The 24211-nt window shown below is 40.5% G+C and overlaps 1 protein-coding gene across 1 annotated transcript in view; it reads right to left on the bottom strand.

Annotated features, from left to right (window-relative positions):
- Positions 1-840: 840 nt before the first annotated feature.
- RHOBTB3 (Rho-related BTB domain containing 3) overlaps positions 841-24211 on the bottom strand; it is a 28808-nt gene continuing 5437 nt past the window's right edge. The window contains exons 3-12 of the mRNA XM_009330311.1: positions 19832-20024; positions 17277-17428; positions 15280-15391; positions 14078-14446; positions 11331-11443; positions 9570-9681; positions 6147-6320; positions 4796-4962; positions 3814-3910; positions 841-994 (exon numbers count right to left, since the gene is read on the bottom strand). Of these exons, the coding sequence (XP_009328586.1) occupies positions 879-994; positions 3814-3910; positions 4796-4962; positions 6147-6320; positions 9570-9681; positions 11331-11443; positions 14078-14446; positions 15280-15391; positions 17277-17428; positions 19832-20024 (1605 nt within the window). The 3' untranslated portion in view covers positions 841-878. The remainder of the gene's footprint in view (positions 995-3813; positions 3911-4795; positions 4963-6146; positions 6321-9569; positions 9682-11330; positions 11444-14077; positions 14447-15279; positions 15392-17276; positions 17429-19831; positions 20025-24211) is intronic.

Raw genomic sequence — 24211 nt, 5'->3', positions numbered from 1 at the left:
CCAGTGAGTTTTCTCCCACAAAACCTACTGTCGACCTCCTTCCCTTTCCTCCTGGTCCCTACCAGTACCGTATGGAGATGCTCTGTGTGGACTTAGCTCTTCCTGAATTTTCCTTAGGGGGAAAAATGCGATATGACCATACTAACAAAGGTGTTCTACAGATTATTAAAACAGACTTTCTTCTCCTATTTATTGGGAGGAAAAATTATTTCATTTTTTAGATTTTTGGGAGGCACTATAGAATATAGTAATGCATAGACTTTCCTCTGGAATTACAATATCCACTCACATGACTGTAAGAGTCTCAGTAAAAAGAACTATAGACTTGACTTGAAGTAGAAAATTAATAGTAACTAAAATGCTTATTAAGCCTACCCTTTATTTTGCAAACCAACAGACGCTACAGTAAATTTTTGCATTCTGAAATATTTAAAGAACTTATGAGTCAGCTTCTCAACTTCCTGCACTGCTACTGTGCTCCTGTTGTACACAGATTTACAAAAAAAATCTGTTTTCAGCAGATGCTCTTTTAGCAGCCAAAAATAACCATGAAAACCAATAAAATAACCAACAAAGAAATTAGAAGGGGGAACAGATGACAGTCATGACACTGTCCCGTACTATGTTTAATCCCCATGGGTGTGAAATCCTTGTGCTTAAAAGAAACCTTCACGATACATTTCGCAATGCTTTAAGGAAAAAAGTAGAGTGGTTTATTATCAAAGCAAGGAACATTAGCAAGCGCACTGCAGCATGGCATACAGTGTTCCAGGGGAGATCAGTATCTGGTTTTGCTCTTGACATGATTTTTATACTCCGTATAATTCCCAGTCTGAGATTTACCCGTCGAGATGCACTTTGCGTGTGTTCAGTCTTCTCTACATTACTGTGCAATGGCATTTCTGGGAGTGGACATAGTTCCTGTAATCAGCAAGCTGCTTCAGGTACAAATTGGAAGGCCATCGGTGCATCTCTACGAAATTGCGCTCCTCCACTAAACAAAGCAATAAAGGAATTAAATGTAATATCCGAACATACAGCACAAGTGCACAGGCTGCAAAAAGTCTTTTAAAATAGGTTAAAAAACATTAAGGATATAAATACAACTAGAAAAGATGAGTGCTGTCCATTTTGCCTAGATCTTACTGTATTGCAGATGTAAATGTTACCACACAATGTTCCCTTGCTATTAAGTTAGCAATAAGTAAGTTACTTAATAAAATAAATACAATACTTATTAAAGAGAGCAGAGAGATTATCCTGAAGGGGAGTATTCTTTATCCTTAGAAGATAATCAGATGTGGTAATCAACTGCGAGGTTTTTTCTATGCTGCAACACTATAAAGGAGGGTATTTCAATCCCTATGCCAATAGTGTGTCTCAAGATCATTACAAAATGCAAGGAGAGCATTCAGAATTCGGCAAGACTTTTATCTTTTCTTCCACGTGTTTTTTGTCACTGACAAAATCATGTAAGAGAGTTTTAATCTATATTATTTAGATGAATGCCCTCTGCCTTTGCGGAAATAGGCATTTTCATCCCCCTGCCCCAGATTTTCCCGAGCCAGCCCGCAGCAGTGGTTGCCCGATCCTTTTAGGGGCTCAAACCAAGCCGAACAGAGACCAACACACAGCGGTGAGACCTGCAGCTTGGGGAGGGCTGAGGTCAGGGAAATGGCAGTAACAATGGGCAGCAGGCAACGCCCTCCCCCTTGCCTTGTGCGAAAGGCAGGGCTGCTTCTGAAGATTCCAGCTGTCAGAAAGCCACTAGAGAGCCGCTGCCTCGTGCTGCATTGCTCTCCCTGAACCTTGAGGTGATGCCCTGTTGCGGTGTCCTGAGTAAGAAAGGCCCACTGCCCGTAGTGGCTGCTGTCTGGGAAGTGTGCTCCCATCGGAATGCGCCCGGGAGCGTTTATGCCCTGGCAAGCCGGGACAGAACGGTTTCACACCATCCACCTGTATTTACTTATGTGCTTTTACTTCTTTCCTCCGGCTTGTTCAGCGCAAGTTCAATGCAGCAGAGCATGTTGACCACTCAGTCAACCATATGGAAAGGACTCGAAGGAAGGAGAAAAGCAAAGGGCAGGCTGCCGGGCACGCGGACACCAAATCTCAAAGGATACCAGCCTGGTGGCGTGGTACCCTTTTCCTTCAAGCCAATTCCCAGGTGCTTTTGAAAACGGCCAACCTGGTAGCAGCCACCCGCCAGAGACTTCAGAAATCTCATCCGACAGCCAACAGCTTTAGTACTGCTCTGCACCAGCCCTGGATGCTCCACGAGTGGTGGAAGCATGGAGGAAACTCCAGGTGATGGCACAGCAGACATTTGGCGTGGTGATATTTTACAGCTCACCCCCAAGTTACTCGGGCACTGTCAGAGCACATGTTGACAAGTCCTGATAAGTGATGTTTATCAGAAGCATCACTGAATAAGTTTCATGACAGGCTCGTACGCAGCCTGAGACCCATCAGGATAACTGCAATACGGAGACAGAAGCGCTATTATTACTACTTTCCACAGCAGAAAAAAAAACACTTAATAAGCAATATTGGTAAATTGATATCTCACTGGGGAACTGGAAAATGAGTGAGCAGATGTGCCTAGATTGAGCCCTGTGGTGATCCTAAGCCATCGGGTCTCTGTGCTCTCCTGCCTCACCAAGGGGAAGCCAGAGGCAGCTCCCACCTTCACCGAATAGAGAGGACAACCTGATTCCTGCAGCTTCAGGAGAACCTCAGGGTGGCTGAGACCGAAGCCCTGTCGCGAGGAAGGTGCCACAGAGTGTTGCCGAACATACCCTGACACCTGAACCAGCCGGGAGGGAAGCAAAGCAAGTCCACTGTGGACCGAACCCACTGGTGGGTGACACCCACCAGCATGGGTGCCCTGCTCTTTCATGTTGAATCCAGATCGGGCTATACAAAATGGACATTTCAGAAGATGCACAAACGGGCCGCTGGAAGACGAATTCCAGGTCCAAAGAAGGCAGGGAGGACTTAGGTCTCCTTTCTTTGCTGATAACGAATACAAAGTCGTCCGTCATCACACATGCATATATGAGCCTTGCAAATGAGGAAGGAGGACCTTTAATGTATTTTGGACCAAGCAGAGCTTCAGTTCACTGGTAAGAAAAAATCCCCTTCTGGAATACACTGGCCCCATACCAATGACCTGAGTATGAACCACGGGTCAAAGCGATGCACCCATCAGGATCACCTTCATCAGGGTGATGAAAAATCCCATAGGCAATGAGCAAAACTTTCTAGAATTACATGTCAGGAAACAAATATACTGTTTGGGAAAATAAGTATCAGTTCCCTGGAAGAACCTGGGTTTATTTACTTGAATGGACATTAGTTATTTGATTTCATGAGATCTTCTGGAGAGTACTGTAAGAATCCTATTTTCTTCAAAGAAAATCCCAACCTTTAAAGAGCAGGTATTAGAAGTGACTCACTACGTTGATTCAAATATACAAACTAAACAAAACTTTATACATAAGGTGGAGGGGTTGACATACAATGTCCAAACCACCCTAGTCAATTCAGTTATGGGTGGGAACCTGGCCATCAGCACAGGAACCAAAGGACAAGGGGGTGTGGTTGCTGGCTATGCTACTCTTCACGTGTCGCATGCTGGTCCCACAGTAGGGTGGTGAGCCATCCAGCTCAGGCTCTGGACTGGACTAGACTGTATAGCCTGAAGAAGTCCTAATCGCCTTCTCATGCAGAAGTAGTATTGTCCAGCACCTCGCTTCTGATCTAATCACAACTGAAAAACATTTCTTTTTTTAAGAGTAATTGATAGATTACCTGAAAGATCTTGAAATTCAGGCTTTTGACTGAAGATGAGGTAGTTAGTGGCAATAAAATGAAGAAGCCAAGTTGAAAGGCAATCAGAATTGTGAAACTGTGAGAAGAGAGGAAACACAAACAATACCTAATGCTATCATGTCTAAAACATAACCACGCCTCGCATGTCAAAATAATTCAGATTTCCACTGTCAACATAGCAGCTTACTAAATAAAGTTTTGACTGTAGGAGATAACGAAGGAAAAGTCATCGATGGAAATACATAAACAGATGGAAACCGGACAACACTCACTGCCCCAGTGGTGTGACCTAAACCCTGGGGCTCCTTTGGTCATGAGTCCTGGAAATTTTTGTCTTCTGCACAGTAGCAGAGCTTCAGAAAAAGGAAGGTAAGGAGCGTGGCATGTTGGTTTTGTTGTCTCCTCTTTCTCCACAAAATAAGACAATATCCTGCCTGAGACTTGTAAACAATTCAGTTTTTATTTTCCTCTTTTGTTTTTAGCAATCTGCCTTTACTGTCTGTCTGTCTGTCTCTCTTTTTTTCAGCCTTTAATCTTTTCTTTTCATGCTTTTTATGTATTTAACTCAATATTCTATCAGGTTAGATCTCCTTTGCCACTTGCATATAAAACAATTTTCCTTTTGACTGAGGAAGTAGTGCAGCTGCACTTGCCTAAAACACATCTTTTCTGGTAGAAGTTGCAATTAAGCTGAATTACTGCAATGTGTCCTTGATGAAGGAAATGGCACAGATTATGGTATGACTGGACATTCTACAATACAAGGCTGAAGAAGGCCTTATTTTAGCCAACCTTGTGCCACCAGGTCTCCCTCATCAACAGATTGTATACCAATGTTTGTCTTTGGGAACGGAAATTACTAAGATCTTAAAAATCTTAACAAGGATGTTTTAAAAACAAACAAAACCCCCACTAATTAAAGTCAACATATATATTCTTATTTAATATATACAACACATACCTTAGCTTTTTTGAGCAAGCTAACAATACTGAGACTTGTGGATGCCAGTTCCCTGCTAGGCATGCTCTGAAGCTGTGTGATAATGTAAAGCTCACAAATATGCTGCAGCCTCATTACTTGGTACATCTCTGCACAGATCAAGAGAGACATAGCTTGGAGAATACTGGCTGAAAAACAAGAAAACAGAAGTTACAAGTGTTTTACTTTTTTGACAGGATGATCAAAGCCACTTTTCACAGAGTCATCTTTTAAACACCTAACAATGAACACAAAATCAAACCACTATCACCTTCTTTTATTTTTCACTATTATCATTATAAGTGTGCTATATCACTCTCTTTTTCCAGATAAACTATGTAATTAACAGGAAAAGAGTAGTTAGTACTTTTTAGAAGGCGAGTGTAATAAACTGCAGACAGTATCCTATCTCCTGAAGATGCTGAGTCAAGTGCTGCTGGTCTATTTAAAGCAGGTGGTGATTAATAAGAGGATTTAGCTTTCTAACGTCTCTTTCAGAAAAGAACCTCTATGATACATGTATGTGAAAATACAGTGGAAAGGACAAAGAGAAAATGGAGCAACCGTATTTTTAAAAAACTATGATACGGTGGTTGCATATTTGAACTGATGGACAAGGAAATGTTAGACAGACTGGAAAGAGAAACATATGGAAAACCTAAGAATAAGGTAGAATTATTTGGAAAGAAAACAAAAGCAAAAATACATATCACACCACTGTTCATTCATTCATTATATCAAAGGAAAATTATCTGTATTTAAATCATATTTCATATTCAGTATGTAGATTTTCTTCTCGTTAAAAAAGACAAAGATTAAGACAGAAAGAATACTTTACTTCACTTTTTCTTGCCAAATACTCCAGCTGACTTTTTTTTTTTCCTGGTTTTACATACAAATAAGATACCCATGTGTATAAATAAGGTATTCTTGCAATTTAACCTTGTTTATATTAAACTTAACAAAATATATACTAAACAAAATGACAATTTTGAAATAAGACCCAGAATTAAGATTAGAAAGCAATATTATTTTGATGTAGAAAGAAAATTCCAAATATTGTAATGGACCAGAAACTAAATTTCACAGTTTTTTGAGTCTTGCTGTGTAAGCACAAAATAGTGATATTTGTTCTGCCTCCAGCTTATTTTATTTAAATAAGGTTGATTTTTTTGTTTTCTTGCACAATATGAACAAGTTCTTTTTCTTGAGACATTATCCATAAAAACATTGGCATTTTTCAATGAAATAAATGCTGCTATATTGCTTTCTACCAATGCCCCACTGTGGAAAAATGAGTAACAGGAATACATGTATTTTTAAATTTTCTTACCTGGGCAGCAGGAGTCCGTATAAAGATACTCTAGAAAGGAGAGGAAAGTGTCTTTGGAAACCCCATACACTGGAACCAGAATACTATTTGCTTCTAGATAATTACCATTAAACATAGCTGCCATTACCTCACAGCGAGCTACCAGAACTGCTCTGTGGGCTGGTACAGTTGCACCTGCAGGATGCAAGACAAAATATATTATTATTTTAAATACACTGTAATATCTTGATTTTAAAGCTCATATTTTCTTAGAAGGCCTTCATTTCACTGAACATGATTTAAAACAATTTTAGAGTGTTTAAAATCAACAGTATCCAACTGATAATTAATGACACACTCACTTTATACCAGTCAAGATGTTTACATCTGCCTAGTAGCCACCAGCAAACAAAGAGAAATACCAAATTTATTATGACAGCCTGCTCCCGACACCAGGTGCTCAAAATATGGCAAACTTTTATCAGTCAAAACCAGACTTTCAACTAGTACAAAATCTGACACCACTGGGGTTACACCAGTTTACACTAACTGAACCTCTGGCCCACTGCGTAAATATGCAGTGCTGTGAATTGTTATGCAAATGAGTAATTTGTGTTCATCAGTAGTCCCACTGGTAATAAATGCGTGTTCCAGAAGTCAAACTTTCACATAACCACACAAAGCAGAGAAAGGCAGATTATCGCAGATGAAATTCCATTAAATCCATTAAGTAAGTATGAATTTAACCAGATTAAGTATTTTGCCTAAATGAATTTCCTGATGGTTGTCTTACAAAAATAATGCTGATAAATTTTTCCAGAAATTTTGCCATTTTCCGATATTTGCAAGTGGATCATTTACTTTACTACAGCATTCGTAAGACCCAGTAAGGTTAACAGCCCAGCGCAGTAGAGGTCTTAGAGGTTCCCAGTGAAAATGTCGGCAGCCTGAGCTCCAGCCCCGACACTCAGACTTCTGCAGAGTCCAGCTGAACTCAACAGTCCTGCATGCAAGAAGGTGCCAAACAAGTGCCAGGCGGGACAGCAACCGAAGGCAGAACGAGAACTTACAGTCAGATATACATGTTTTAATCAAAATTATAATAAATAGATCAACTGACATGCAAGATAAATATACTATAAATACTTATATAGAAGTTACTGTCTTAATTTCCTCCTTAACCACAACCCTGCCACCTAACTCCTTGAAGACATCTGGCCCTTTTTCATTTTTCTTCTATTTCTATTCACTTGTGCTTCTATTCCAAATTGTCTACACTACATACAAAATTTATATGTTTCCATATAGAGAGAACATGTGCCGATGGTATTACATATTTACGCACATAACGTGAGTAATACACGATGCAGATGTGGTGTAAGATACTCACGCAGTTTTGTATGTGCATGCAATTGGACGTTTACCTACTAATTAGGAGGTTCAGTCACGTTATGAGTCTTTACACAGACATAACGGGCTCCCATTTTCAATGGCTCCCAAGTACTTTCCTAAGCTAGAAAGGTCAAAGAGACCCCAATATTCAAGGAGTTAGTTGAAGACTTAAAAATGTATTTGCCTGATCAAGACTAAAGACTTCAGTTTCTCTCAGTAACTATTTAATTTTAATACAATTTTTGTGGCTGATAAATTAGAGAAAAAGGCTTGGAAGATTTATGAAACATTAGGAAAAACAGTTCACATTTTAGTAGTGGATAAGCACACTTTTTAAAAAATATTTGTCAACACATTTGGCAGTAATTTTTTTTCTGTAAAATATATAGTGGTGGTATGATTTCATCAAATTCCCACAAAGCCTCTCTCAGGAGTGGGACACTGAGATGAATTGTTCATGTCATTAAACTCAGCATCAGTGTTTTGTTCTAATTTTCAAAGATCTTTTTGTTTTTTCTGCGTATTAAACAGAACATCTAGAAAGAATCTGCTTGTCCTCGTGTGCTTATGTTTGAGGGATTAATGCTTCATATTTGGCTTTGAGATTTAAAGCTGAAAATAATTAAACAATTGCCTAATCCTAAAAGGCCATTTCTGCACGAAGGGTGGGTGTGGACAAATCGAGAAAATCATTAGTATTTAAAAACCATCTCCTTCTTATTCTTACAAAAGCGTGTGACACTTTTTTCCCCCCATATCTTTATTTTTAAGGGTGAACGCATTTGATTTCCAGAAAAAAATCAACCATGACACTGCAGCATATTGGTGCACCCAAGCACGCTCTTTGCAGACAAAAAGGGGACAAAAGACGGTTTCACCTGCCCGTGCCTTGGCTGAGGAGCACTTGGCACCTTTGTGAGCCGACCTCCGTAAGGCCACCAGCAAAACGTTTGTAACTTAACAGTCTGTTACAGACAAGTCAGCACGGAGAGCCAGCCTCCGCTCCCCCACATCTTTTTAATCCTGGCCACAAAGAGGACTCAATAATTACCATCATCTCAACAGACTTTTTAAAAAAAAAAAAAACAAAAAACAATAATTCAGATGTTTCTTTTCACACTTGCAGGGTTGTGCAATAGGCAGGTCTAACCGAGGCGCCTGCAAGGCTGAAGGTTGCTTTCGTAAGGAGTCACCTATCATAGAGAAGTTGCAGAGACCTGTGACAGAAACATGAAGATCGGTACGGGAGCATCTAGAAGGGCAGTAAAACGCAGCAGGAGTTGATAGCACCTTGATCAGCAGGTCATCGAAACCCCAGCACATCTACGTGCATTTCTAGGGATGCCCACGCTGGGGGAAGAAGGGCAGTGAATAAAGCCTGTGGAGGCACAGGAGCGGGACATAAATCCCTGTCAGCTTCTGGAGGGTAAAAAAAGGCACATCCACAGGCAGCACCAGCCTGAGACAGACAGAGGGAAGGTGTTCAGGAGTCAAAAACCAGCATCTCTGGTCTTTTCACTGAGGGCAACCAGTGTAGACTTGGCCACAGGATTCCACGCCTCTCCGAGGTTTGATGCTGGGCAGAGCCCTCGGATACATCCCAGTGCTTGTTCAGGTGGGAACATGAGCGAGATAAGTAAGTTTTAAAATAAAATCACAGTACCCTGTGATGCAACCCCCGGTTTAGCCTTGCTACCTTGGTGCTATGCCATTGCAGGGGCCTTTCCTGCAGCACACCCGTCATTTGCTAAGCCTCCGAGGGGGGTGTGTGAATCAGAAGGGCACAAAGTCTACCATGACAGGCAGAGGGCATTCGTACAGGCTCAGCCCTGATAAACCACGTTGAGAGTGGACGCTGCTGTAAAGCATCCATAGGCACAAGCGTCAGCTCTAAGCAAAAACTGCTTTCCACAGTGACAGCAAAACGTACACATTTTCTTAGTCTTGACACAACAGAAAATACAGTCACCTGCATTTCCCAACTCTCCTGCAGAGAGGATAAATGCTGGAGATGCAGCGGTGCCCATGTCAAGAGGAGCAGAGGTACCATACCTTGTATTTTGAAGATGACATCAGCTAGGACAGGCGTATTAAAGAACAGCCTGAGAGAAGTATTATACAGCCGTTTTATCTGGTGAGATCTGCAGTCCTTTATAGTGTTTAGCTGCAAAATAAATTATTAATAAAACACTGTCATGTATAGTTGCCCACAGAGTAAAAGATTACAAAAGATCATTTATATGGGGAAACTAAACAACAGCCTTTTGCTTTCTACTTTACGTTCTTTTGCTAATGCTACTCAGCCGTGCCTCTCGCACGTGCAATCCTCTGCAATCATCTTTATCATTTATTTTCCTATTTCCCACAGTGCAGCAGCTCCAAGGCGTCTCTGTCTCCTACACTCACACCCCAGCTCTTGCCGTGGTACTCTCTGACCTGTGACAAAACTCCCCCATCCAGGACCTCTGGGCAGGTTTGGCTGCATCACAAATTTTCTGGACTCCAAACTTTTTAATACATGCCCTTGTTCGGACCCAAGGCTGCAGAAACACAAGGTTTGAGGGCTCTGGGGGGAGCACTGATGGGACACACATCCACCCCCCGGCGTGATGCTGCGAATGGATGCAAGGCACCCAAAATTTATGTTTCTTGGTATTGCCCTGATATCGCCTCCACAGAGGCAGAGGGAGCTCACAGGCTGAAGCACAGACTTCTCTTAAAACAATCAGGGCATGCTAGCATCAACACCCTCCAAAACCCAGTACTTCCAGTTACTTTTTCAGGTTTGTTTTTCTTGCTTTAAAAATGGAATCTAAAGCTACCAAAAGGAACATCAAAATCATATTGCTAGACTGTGATAAGTGAAATTCAGATCAGGTTGAATTTATGGTTAAAATTCTATCTAATTTATACAATTATTTTTTATCAAGAAAATCACAATTCATTTCTAGTCCTCACATCTTTGAAGAAAAACTTTTAAATGTGAAATAAAAGTATCCCAAAGACGTAACAAAACCCCAGAAGAAACAGCAAAAACTCAGGTTTATTATCTTAGAAGTTTTCAGGACTTTCTAAGTCCAACCCTATGAATGTTTTAGCTGTGGACACTTAGGACTGGCAGGCCAACAGCTGAGTGGTCAGAAGCTTAAAACAGCTAAGAAACTTTTTGATCCTTATATTATGTTATCTCAAGACAGTCCAAGATGATTTCCCATTTAAATTGACAGAAACAGTTTGTGCAAGTTCTACAGTACCAGGGAATGTATAAATTCTATCAGCAAATGGCTGTTAAAACCAACTCTATATTGTGACTTTTTATTAACATAATAATGATGTGATATAAATTACATTTTACTGTGAAGTCATCTGCTGAATTATATATATTGATTTATATATAGACAGATTTCCACATCACAGCACTTATAAGAGAAACCAACTGTCCTGATCTACTCCAGAAACATAACTTTTGGCACATGTTCAGGAAAGCAAAGCTTTCCTGGTCAGCCTCTATTACATGAGAATTAGGAACACATAATCATATTGTTAGACAATGTGCAAAGCTGTGAATACGAGTAATCCTTTCAGGATGCCTACTTGTGTGCTTTTTACCGATTACAGTAATTCTGCACATTAGATCAGCATCTCTGTGTTTCTATTTTGTACATGCCTGTGAACAACCCACTGATAAAAAGTAATAAAAGCTGTATAAGCCAAAGTGAGTTTAAAGCAAAGACTGGCAAGGAAACCTTGTCTACAAAACCATTTCCCAAGAACTTAAGTAACTAACAATTATGCTAAGAGAGTTAGATGTACCTTCCCTGGAGTTTTCAGGATACATTTAACTTTCTCAAGCACGTGTTCAGTTTTTTCTGGATCCTTCAATTTCTTTTTTATATCCTCTTCTAATCGTTCCCACTGGAAAGCACCTGTCACAAGATCAGGTAAAGTTGGATTACAAATCAACAAGGCACAGGCCTTAGCAGGCAGGGAAAAGATGATATCAATGCCAAACAGATCCTGCAGAAACTATATTTTCTGCAAATAAATCAGCCAGATCTTTGTGCTTAGGAAGGGCAAGATGCAATCCTTGCACAATAAAATCTCCAGGGTACTTTTACAAGAATGCAATCAAGTACAGACAGATCAGGGCATCTCCCTTGCTTTAAAAATCAATTTCTGGATTCCTCCTAGTTTAGTCACTACATATTGCAGGTAGACATTACCAAAAAAATCCTGGATGTTTCAATATTTATGGAAGTTCTTTAGCTTCTGCTCATATTTCTGGTTGCATTGCTTTGCAGGTGTCTGAACCAGAAAACCTTCATGCACAGTTATATTCTGAATACTGGTAGCTAAAACCAGCGCAAAGTTTGCAGTGGAATGTCTTTTTTTCTTGTTTTCAGAGTCAAAACCATGATATTCTCTTAGGTCTCTCCATAGCTTTCTGGGAAAAACTAAAAGTGTTGACCGGCGTTAAAACAAATGTAGTTTATCCTTATAGACTTTGCTGGAGTAAGTCTCAAAGACCCCATGGGGCTTTTTGGTAACTTTCAGCTCTGGTGCCCAGGCCCATGAAGCAAGGAAGAGTCAGACAGAGATAAAGCTCGGGGTAAGGCCCAAGTCAGCACAGCCCTGAAGGCACTCTGCTGCAGAAAATGCTGAAACAGCACATACAGCTTACAGCGTCTTTAGCGCTATCAGCTCTTATGTATACCGTATGGATGGTAAGTGTTTATAACCTCACGGGCATGACGTCATGGTCCTGAAAGGCTGAAAATGATGGTACTGCCTCATGATCTGATCTCTTCCCAGCCCGTGCCTTAAACATCTTTGAAAGAACTTGTCGTCTCTCAAAGGTACTAAACGTTGCAATGACTTTTGGCAATGGCCTTCAGGTTGGGAGCTGTGGCTTACAGCAGTTTCACCTACAACTGTACAAAGTCTCCCACCTCTTTGGTTGACATAAGAAAAAGTAAAATTAATACACAGAAGGCAGCAGACATACTTATCTTTCACCTGCTGAAATTCCAGGTTTAATCCTCTATTCATGTCACCAGTAAATAAAAAAATCAATCCGTTCACACTCAAGAACTTCTGCATCTGTTCCTTATGTTTGACACTGGTTTGAACAGAACTGAAAGGGATGTATTCAATATACAAACTCTAACTGAAAGCTGAAAGAGGCTCCATTGTGTCTTGACAAGCCAGTGTTCATGTCTCAGCTACTAAGGCAGAAATCCTTTTCATATGTCAGGCAGGTATCAGTCTACAGAGATTGACTAAGCTTCTTTATGGATGCAGCTCTAGCAATATTATTATTTGGGGCTTTTTTTTATTACAGTTAAAATCAGAATGCATCATTAAAAAGCCTGCTAATTCTTTCGACAAATATAAAATATATATTCTTATGTACTGACATGTTGCAAAATATTTTATAATGAATAAATGGGTATCAGGTACTTCCAGAAAAAAAAAAAATTCTCTTTCACCCAAGGATTCCCAAGCAACACTTAAAAAGATAGAAAAATATCAGTGCCATTTTAATAGGCAGATGGGATTAGGTAGGTGAGGTTACTGCCTGTACTGAATTGGTAGCAAAACACATAGAATCGTAGAATCATAGAATCGTTTAGGTTGGAAAAGACCTTTAAGACCATCAAGTCCAACCGTTAAGCTAGCACTGCCAAGTCCACCACTAAACCATGTCCCTAAGCACCACATCTACAGGTATTTTAAATACTTCCAGGGATGGGGACTCAACCACTTCCCTGGGCAGCCTGTTCCAATGTTTAACTACTCTTTCAGTAAAGAAATTTTTCCTCACGTCCAATCTAAACCTCCCCTGGCGCAACTTGAGGCCATTTCGTCTCGTCCTTTCGCCAGTTACTTGGGAGAAGAGACCGACACCCCCCTCGCTACAACCTCCTTTCAGGGAGTTGTAGAGAGCGATGGGGTCTCCCCTCAGCCTCCTTTTCCCCAGGCTAAACAACCCCAGCTCCCTCAGCCGCTCCTCATCAGACTTGTTCTCCAGACCCTTCACCTGCTTCATTGCTCTTCTTTGGACATGCAACGTATCAGACCCCCCTGCACCACAACCAGTTATCAGTGTTTTCTCTTCAGCAGCACCATACCCAGAAAATAAATCACTTGAGTTTTCTTAAGTAACCCTGCACTCTTGTCAGTATGTTTAGAACATGCAACCATTTTAAATATTTTAAAAGGCCAAAGTCTGAAACTGTCTCAAACTCTGGATTTTTTTGGCAAAGCTTTTGAGTATTATTGATATTAGCTTACACACTTTGTTCAGTAAAATATTGTGCTTAGTTTATGTTCATTAGATCTGGAATGACAAGTAATTTAATTTTTATTAAATCTAGGTGAAGGGCTTTTTTCATATAGACATTGTTTGTAATAATCACAAGGGATAAAATAGCTGTAGCAACGCAGCAGAACATCATCTCCCAACAGCAAAGGCACGTTCCTTAGGGTGATGCACGTACTCCTGCATGAGACATCAGCTGTACCAGAAATGAGTAGCCGGACCCGTTCCTGGGGGGTACCTGAATAAATGAAGTGGAGGATGTCTGGCAGGCAAGAGCAGAAGACGGAGTCCTTCACCACCACCCTCACCGGTGGGACGCAGGGCGGGATGCCGCGGGGGGCTGGGGGGAAGGCAGCCCCCGCCTCCACCGCGAAGAGGCTCTGTGCCATCCGCACGATGGAGGCATCGTGGGTGTCGGCAGGGCTCTTCACCTCGAAAAGCAGCATGAAGAGGTGGCTGACGGAGCAGAGGATGATCTTGTGAGCCTCCACCACCGTGCTGAGGTCTTCAGGGTAGAATGCCACGTCTGCACACTGACAGCAGCAGAGCAAGTTGTGCAAGTCCGCGTCATAGTGTGAGGCTTCGCCCTTTAAGATCGGCATTTTTTCTGCGAAAGATAAGGAGTCAGGCTGTAGAACTGAAGCAAGTACTAACAACAGGACAACTCTATTCCCAGAGACCTGATCAAATGAAGGAAAATTTTTGAAAAAAGTATTTTATAAGAAAATTTCTTATATGCCATTTGAATATGTTTAGTAAAATACTCTAAAAATGGAAATACTTAGTATAGTAAAATAAGACATGTAAGAAATACTTAGTTTAGTAAAGCGTCCATCCTTTTACAAAACCTCTTTAGGCACTTACGTTTGAAAGAAACCTTGCTTGTGAATCCCAGACCTAAGGGATCAGTGAATTTCTAGTATGTGTGAAAAGAAACAACTACATATTTAGAGGTAACTACTTGTCAATAATTATTTCACTGAATAAATGCATCAGATGCTCAGAAATCACGTGCAGGAAATCACGTGCGGGGGCATACACCTCTCCCTTGTTCTATTTGCAGCAAATAAAAATATTACTTGATGATATTGTAGAATAATAAAGCACGAAGTAATGACTTTCTTTTATAATTTTTCTGTAAATCTTTTATGTAAAGCTTTTATTAATTCACATTTGCATTATTTCATCAACTGCACCAGAAACCCACTCCTATTATTTTTGTCCAAACTAAATTGGAAGTCCACTGCAATGCTTCATATTGCTATACAATTCTCCCCACATTAATTAAACCATCACTAAGAGATGATGCAACTAGAGCAACATAACCAGAATAGCTAAAGATAGATAGCACAGCTCACAGTAATGATTACAGAATGTTAATTGCGCAAAGAACATGACACACATAATGAACGATACTAGAGACCAGACATCAGCGAGCACCTGGCTGTTCAAGCTGAGGTGGTTGAACTCGATGGCACTTCTGCATCTTTTTCCTTTTCTTCATTTTTTCAGATGACTTCTGATTCAAACTTTGGATCATAAAATATTCCAGCTAAAACACGAAATGTATTTTTAAAAAATCCTAGTTATTTAAGAACAACCTAGACATCAAACTAAGGAGAACAAGCGGGTGCTGTATGCAGGACTGAGGCTACTGCCACTACGAACAGTCATCCAGGTCACTGAGTCTCAACACTCCTTTACCAGCAGAAGGTACCAAATGTAGTTGGAATTACCACAATTTAAAAGGCAACTTATTCAAATGATGGTGGTTAATTCTCTTGTATTTAATCCTCCCAGAAATGACAGGCACAAAGATATTCAATTTACCAACTTCTGTAGATGCTAATTACAGAATTACAGAGAAGAATAAGACTTGATGGATAAGTCAGGTGCAAGCGATGGAAATAACAAAACCATGTACAAGCTCTTCAGCTTGCTGCTAACCACCACCACCACGCAATGCTACCGTGTCCTCTGGAAAAGTCACATTACAGGGTGATCTTTGTGGGCAAGGTTTGTTTCACTGGGACAGACTACAAGTGTCACCACTGCAAAAAAAACGTACTTGAGGGGAAATGATCCCTTTTACAGGAATGAAGAGGCACAAAGGGTGGTTCAGTTCCAGCTAATGCATGTCTTAAACGCTTTTATCACCCAACGTATTACTGTAGCACATGTAGTGCTTCGTAAAAACTAGAAAAATACTCTGACTGGACCAGATATTGAGTGCATTCCTCATTTTTAATTGGGAATGAATGGATCCAATAGAAATTGGCTAACTGTTGTGCCAGATATGCCAAGTTACTATCAAATCCCATGGAAACACACTGTACTTACACTCCAGGGACAACAACAGTACAAATCATGTGAAATTACTGTGCCGAAAGAACTGCATTTTTTTGATCCAACCCAAATGCCACTGGGAAAGTAACCAAAAGGTTCAAAAAAAGGCTGAGCTTAAAACACCTCATAAAACTGAAAATGAAATATCAGTGTGGAATAATTTTGTGGAGAAGACAAATAAATCTGAAAGACTGCATTTACAAACTGCTCAGTGGGCTTCCCTGTCTTCAGGAGAGTGGAAAAAAAGCAAGTTCATTAGAGGCAGGACATTTTAACAAGTCTCTCAGCTTCTGCCTCATTCAGCTTCGCTGCGTCTGACCCCAGGCTTTGCTCAGGATTGCAAACTGCATCACGACTGCAAACTGAGCAACCACAAGAATATGCTAAAAAATCAGGCAATTCAACAATCTTACCTGTCTCACTTTACAACAGCCATGAGAATTTGAGCAAATAAAATAAAAAATATCAGGATATTATGGAATAATTCAGGTTGGATGGGACCTGTGGAGGTCACCCACTCAGGGCATCTGCTCAAAGCAGGACTCATCTTCAAGGTGGGATGGGTTTGTCAAGTCCCTTGTCCAGCTGGGTTTTGATTATCCCATCCCAGCAAGATGAAAGGACAGGAACAGGAGGGGAAAAATTATTGCAGTGTGTAGTATGGCTTTACTAAACCTTCCTAGAAGGTCGTTAAAACCAGGCCAACCTTGGTTCTGCCAATTCAGCTAGCATCATAGAATCGCAGAATGATTTGGGTTGGAAAGGACCGCTAAAGGTCATCTAGTCCAACCCCCCTGCCGTGGGCAGGGACATCTTCCACTAGATCAGGTTGCTCAGAGCCCCATCCAACCTGACCTGGAATGTTTCCAGGGATGGGGCATCCACCACCTCTCTGGGCAACCTCTGCCAGTGTTTCACCACCCTCAGCGAAAAATATTTCTTCCTTCTATCTAGTCTAAATCTAGCATTAGTGGGATGCCCTCAGTGGGAGGGCTCGTGGTCTGCCTCTGCTCGCTCTCCAAATCCCTGACATCGGCCAAGCACCCCCCATGTGTGCCACCCTGCTTTCAGCCCAGGGCTTTCTCACTCACCACTCCTCCAAAGTACTTCTGTATGTAGAAGTCATTAAGAGTGTGCAACTCGAGGTAAGTAGCTCCTAGTTCCTTGGCCAGCTGCACTCCCTCGGAGGTGGTGACGCAGCTCCTCCTGTCCGAAGTGCACAGGGGGCAGGTGCAAGGCACTCCTGGGGTAAAAAGACAGGCAAAAAAGCCATTTTTGTCAAACAATCCAGAATACTTGCCTTCCTAAATAATTTTAAAGATGCATTATTTAGAAAAGAACAAAAAGGGAAATGGAAACACAGTCATTTTATAGTAAGAAATCTATAATTACTGCAAAAAAATGAAATTCTTATTAATCAGTTCAAAATATTAGCTGCTATACAAAGCTCAGCTTACATTACATTAGCATTATTTTACATTCAGTTTTGTTAAGGCGGGAAAGTCAAGCAGGACTTCCAGAAGTCAGGTTTGGCTTAGGGCCTCGGTATCCTTATATGCACAGCTGTTGTACTAGCCTGCAGGTGTTGCCATTCATTAATGTCACCCTTAAACTTGTTTAATTATTGTGGCCTCTCCGTGCAGGAAGCATGCACAGTAACGGAAGGGAAAAATTTCCACTGCAGTCCCGCTTGTTACGGGCATGTACGCACTGTGGAATATGATTTCATTGATTTCACACATTTTACATGATTTTATTTTAAGCCAGAATAGGTATTTTTGAAGATTATGCCAGTTAACTGATAAAAATCTGTTAGCCACCCTGGCTCAGCTTTGCTTAATGCCAGTAAGAACTTGCCAGCCATGGATGTGCTTTCAAATGTGCCGTGCATGCTCTACATTAATTTCCTCTGTTCAGACCTATGGATAACATGTAATAACACGACTTTTTTTTATTTCTTTTGGTAGCACCATTTGCTGCTACAGAGGATTAAGATCTTAGTAATTTGTATGAGCAAACTGCTGTGTTCACACATACCTCCTAGAAACAAAAGGGCTCTGTGTCTGCACAGCAGTCTGCTCCGGCAGGTCCCAGAGCGAAACTGCGACTGGAGAGCCTGACTTCTCCCACGGTCACATTATTTAGGGAGGAAGACAGAAAAAAAAAGGTGGAAAAGAAAAATGCCAGTAGTGGAGTCACTCAGATTGGTGGCATCGTGTGCTTAAATAAAAAGTGCAAGAAAAATTGCTGGGGAAGACAAACTTTAGTTTAGCGAGACCTTGCCTTTAGAATGGCAGATTTATTACCCCTGTATAAAGCAGAGCATAAAAACATTTGATCATTATCAGTGAATTACTAAAGGGAAGACAATAAAGATTTAATTGTTATAGAGTTCTTTAACAGTCCATTCTCAATCACTGAGCAAAAAGATATATAAGTAGACCCTGGCAAAACTGAGCATTACGTCCACAGAAGACACAACTTCATATGGCTTAATATTTCTTTGCACATTATGAAATAAATGTCTACGTCTACATCCATCATGTCCCTTACTCATAGCAGGAGGGATGCTCAGAAACACTTGGTTTAGTCAAACTCATAAAGTAAAAGGCAACTCACAGGCTCAAGTTTTGCATTCATTGCTTCAGGAAAAAAAATGATTAAAAATCAGGCGCCGCGACTAAAAAGACCATATGAAAATCAACAAAAGCACAATGCAAAACATTCGGAAATACAGAATAAAGTTTGTATATTTGTTCTATTGGTATCTAGGGTATTCTTTCTGAACCTTATTTCCCTGATGTAAACAGACAGAAGTTACTAATGTTTACCCAAACCGTGAACGTGTTCTCACCAGCATTGCCCTCGTCAGCTGCTGGACACTTTGTAAATCCACGTGGTCCTTCCACAGTCGAGCAACTTCGGTTTTCATAGTGATTAGACAGCAACAACAACTTTGTGCTAGCAAAATATTCAGTGTAAAATTGATTCGCATCATTCTCATAGCAGACTACTGATCAGCCTGGACAGGCCGTTGTGCGAACACGTAAGCTATACCATAGCCATGCCATAGCCATACCATAGCTATACCATAGCTATACCATAGCTACTCTGCCGTGACAGGTCAGCTCTGTTGACGCAGCACCACGTGGCACTTTGTGATACCCAAAGGGCTGTTATGTCCGTTCATCCCACGACATCCTAGAGAATTTTGAGGCTTTTCCCACCCCCTCTCCAGTGATCGCAAGCTGATGGACTTAGTTTTAATCTCATACACTAGAGATATTTTGTACCTGAGACACGACCAGAGAGGACCCTTAACCACAGGGTTCATCTCATACACTCAGATGTACGCAGCTTAATCCAAAGCACTAGATTTAATCCCCGTGTGCGATGGCTCCACAAGAAGAGTCGTTGCAGAGGTCAAAGCAGGATAGGATGCCTTTTGTCACCAGGGTTAATTAAGCGTAATGTTCTCACCAATACACCAGTACAGAACCATAATACATGCACATATTACTGTCATCCTGACAGACTAATTGTTTCTGTTAACAACTTGGAAAAACAATCAGCGTCTACTGAAATTACAGCATCTCTAACGACCAAGTGAGATTTTAACTATTGCTACAGGAGACTGGATACATACCGTTTTTTCTTGCACCAATAGCAGAAATTATTACTGGAACCGAACAGTGGTTTAATGCTTTTTTTATCATTGGGACATAACTGTCCTTTAGTTCTTGAAATGAAGTCTTGTCATTGACAGAGTATTTAATCACAATAATATCAGCTCCTCCAATGAGACTGCGAGAAGTGTACCAGTCACTGTCAAATATATCCTAAACAGAAAAAAACACTGATCAAGAACTTCCTGTCTATAAAGGAAAAGGTGAACGATTCAACAGTCTTAATGCAAAACCTTACAGAAGTATTTTTAACTGATAACTTAATCTCTTGTTTGAAGACGTGAAACAAAGAGCAGAATTCATGCTTTGTAATTTCCTTGTTTGGAGAACAAGTTGTTCATTATAATAAACAATAAATCTCTGTTATGAATTCAGGAATTCTTCAGGAAGAATAAAAAATAGGGTTTATCTAGGAAAATACTTTGCAGGAAGAAACTTTACTGGTTTAATTATTTAACTTTCAAATGTTTTTATTAAGGACATGAAAGCAGCTTCAGTGGTAGAGATTTGCAGCAATTCATACAAAACCGTTATTTATCACAACATTTTAGGGAAAGGGTTACACAGAACTATGCTATGTACCTATTAACCCTTAAATACAAGTTTCATCAGTTGCGTGTGATTTTTATCTACTTCACAAGAGCTTCCATGTAGCTTTAACAAGTGTTAACGTCTTCAGGATAAGGACTTTAATCACATAACTAAACTTTCTTTTTTGACTTCACATTCAATTTGTCATTGTTCTGTGCTTTAAGTGTAAGACTTACACTCTAAAATTATTTTGTATCCTGTTAATTTACAACTGTGCTGTAACCGCATGTAATATACAGTTATTACTTGTATATTTGTCATGAGAACTGCAATTTCACAATTTCTGCTTCACCTAAAGGTAACTTATAAATACCAATGAAAGCCATGGCTTTGCTCAAATTTGAGCCATTTACTCATAAATACCAAGAAAGCCATGGCTTTCAATTCTGTCAAGAACTGAAAATTCTTGACAGAAATCTGGAACTGGTCCAGAGAACTGAAAATCAACTCAAAAAGCTAAACTGCTATGACCTTTTGGGACAGAGAGACCTTATTGTGGCCTTTCAATACTTAAAGAGGGCTCATAAGAAAGATGGAGAGAGTGAATTTTTTTTTTTTTTTTTTTTTTTTTTTTTTTTTTTTTTTTTGACCTGATCTAATGAAAGATGTCCCTGCCCATGGCAGGGGGGTTGGACTATACGGTGTTTGAAGGTCCCTTCCAACCCAAACCATTCTGTGATTCTATAACAGTCCTGCACAACATGAGGCAAAGCTAGAAAAACTTGGGATCTTGGAGAAAAAATGGAAAAAAGCAATGATGAAACAAAGAAGATGTGGAAAAGAGGAGTAAGTGAGCACAGAAGAAGTGACAAAAGGGACCCAAAATTTGGGTTGGGGACGGTCAATGTGATTTCTGAAGAACAGGTCACAGAAATAAAAGCATTACAGATGGGAAACCAGAGAAATATATAAAAGATTATTAATATCAGCAAGTGGCTTGCATTGTCAATATAATTGTTTTTGATCACTTCAAAAGAGTCATTGTTTCGAATCTGTGGTGAAGTAGCTGCAATGCTTTTAAGTACAAGAGGTAGCATGAACTTGACGGAAATACATCAGTTGGCAAATATTTGCCTAGACTGTCAGTGCATGTCGTACCCAATTTAGGTCTTGTCTTTACAAAGAAGTAAGTCAGGAAATAAACTTAAATTATAATAAGTATTCCCATTAATTTCTTTATTAGGTGTTCTTGTTCCGTAATAAGAAAACCACAGAAAATTAACAAATTATCAAGAATAGCTATTCAATGATTCACCATGTTCACAAGAGCTTTAAGAGCACTGCTCTCGGTATTTGCTTTTTCAGTCGACTCAGTTAGAGACTATTATACTCCCAGGCTAAGGAAAATATCCCCCAGCATTTAATAGAATCATTTAAGCTGTGCTAAGAATATAAAGTTAACACATAAACACGTTTAGCACCTGTAGCAGTAAGACTACCAGCTACAGTGCTTTGGGACAGCCCCTTAGATGGGCATTTGCAGAACCTGATCACATAGTCAGGCAAAAATTGAGAATTTTCAAGGGACAGCCTCAATATGTTTTAGCTGATGAAGATCTCAATAGAGAATTTTTACTAGGGTTGTATACATTTAACATGACAAAGGCTTAAGAGAAAAATACAATACAATCAAAAAAATAATACTGAATATTTAGTTGTTCTATGCCGGCAGACAGAAAGCATGCCTGTTCCTTTGCAATTTCCTTCTAGCTGCCTGTCTTCAAGCTCAGCCCTGGTTTGCACATGCCCGTCTCTATGAGCTCGGCGATAACCAGCAGTATCACCACGGGGGTCTAGAGCACAGGGGCACAAATACACGAGAACTCTGCCATGAGTTTAAGTATTAATAATAAAAAATATTTGTGGAAACTTCTTGCAGAATGTAATATGTATTTTTTACATGTTGTGATATGTTTGTGTATGGTTTGTAGCTCCCTCCATTTTACAATGGAGCTAAAGGTCTAATGCATTATGACACCATTTCATGTTACAAAACAGGAAGATTTTGGGGACATTTTGGTGAATATGAACACAGCCGTGCCCAAGGAAAGAACCAACTCTGACCCTCGCCCTTAGCTTCAGCATAAACCTAGTCCTGACCGACAGGGGAGGGCAGGGCTCCTAGGTACCAACGTGCATCGAGCTGTGGCTCCATCCTGACACCAGCCCCACCAGCAGCAGAGGACATGACACCAGGTATCTGATACACAGGCAGGCATGCACTCTGCTCTGGCCCCAGCCCTCATCCTGGCTCTCCAAGGAGAGCGTTGTCCAGTAAAACACCAGCCTGGAAGACCCTCCATGCCCTAACCCCAACCAGTGGCAGCTCTAATGCTCTTCTTGTTGATGGAAACCTTCACAGAGTATGTTGAAGTAGACGTGTTTGCGTGTGCATGCTCATGCATATTAACACAACAGCAGCTTAGGAGGTCAATGTCATGTAGCAAAAAAACATACAGGGTTTTTTTTTCTAATGAAAATAATACTAATAAGAAAAGTAGTTGCATTTTGGAAAACGAAACAACAACAAAAAGAAAATATGGCCATTACCTCATATGATTCCCCTACCCTTTCTGTACTTAGCCCAACTTGCTAAGTACAGAAGTATTTCCATCTCTGCAGGTGTGGGGAAACCTCACGAAATCCTTACTGAAAACAGCCACACAGGTGTGCAAATAAACCTCTTTGTTTAACTATTAGGGGAAAGAAATCCTATGGAGACGTGGTGCAGGCTGTAACAGCTTCCCAGGTGCGTGTGGCTGCACGTTGCAGCAGGTTTATGGAGGTCTGTGCTTTCCGCCACTGCCCTGTGCCACCGCTGTGTGTCTCTGTTAATCTATCAAGAAGGATTTTACCAAAGTTCATGAAGTTCTGGTGGGGATGGACCCCACTTTCCCAAGGCAAGAGCCAGCCAAGGGTACATCAAGAAGTGAAAAATGCAGAATGCACCAACCAACGTCTCACAACACCCGATTTCTGTTACTCTTCTGCAGTTTCCCTATGCCCTCACATATTTGATTCAACACCACCGAAAGCCCATTCTTGAAGATGGATGTTATGCTTAAAAACACAGAGAAAGGCATGTTCCCAGAGGTCTTGTTGCAATTATTTTCATTTTGTATCAGCGTAGCATAGCCTGCTCTGTGCTGAGAAAATCCTCCAAAACGTCTCTGACAACGAAAGGTTATTTGCCCAAGGCATCACTGAGACAGAGCATCTGGAGCCTTAGCCAGGTTAAGCCAGTTAAATTATCACTTTTAGGGAACCTTTCATGCAAAAATGGCAGAGGGAATTTCCTCAGATGATGAGCAACAGTTCAGATTCAGGAATAACCTTAATTCCAGGCTCCAAATATGAAATTTATGCAGCAGCTATTCCTCATCATGCTTCCTGCTTTTGGCACAGTCCATTTCCCAAGAGAGCCATCAACAAAAGGAAAAAGTAACTGCATAGCTAAGGTTATTATAATATGACCTTATTAATTATAATTATACTCCTGTCACTATTCCTTTCAGGACTTATTAGAAAAAAGCTTCATTCTTTCCTTGCATGTCTCCATTCTACACATCTCATAATATATTCTTGCCATTGGTAAATCATACTTCTCAAGCATTAACGTTGAAAATAAAGCCTTCAGAGGCAATGAAGACGTGATTTTCCTACACAATCACATGACCCCTCAAGAGGACAATACTTGCTTTGTTAAAAATAATTTATGAATGTCTTTATGGAATGGCACTGAAATCCAC

This window comes from Pygoscelis adeliae, unplaced genomic scaffold (assembly GCF_000699105.1).
Source record: "Pygoscelis adeliae isolate BGI_AS28 unplaced genomic scaffold, ASM69910v1 Scaffold178, whole genome shotgun sequence".
Classification (NCBI taxonomy): domain Eukaryota; kingdom Metazoa; phylum Chordata; class Aves; order Sphenisciformes; family Spheniscidae; genus Pygoscelis; species Pygoscelis adeliae.
This window is presented reverse-complemented; position numbering and strand designations above follow the sequence as displayed.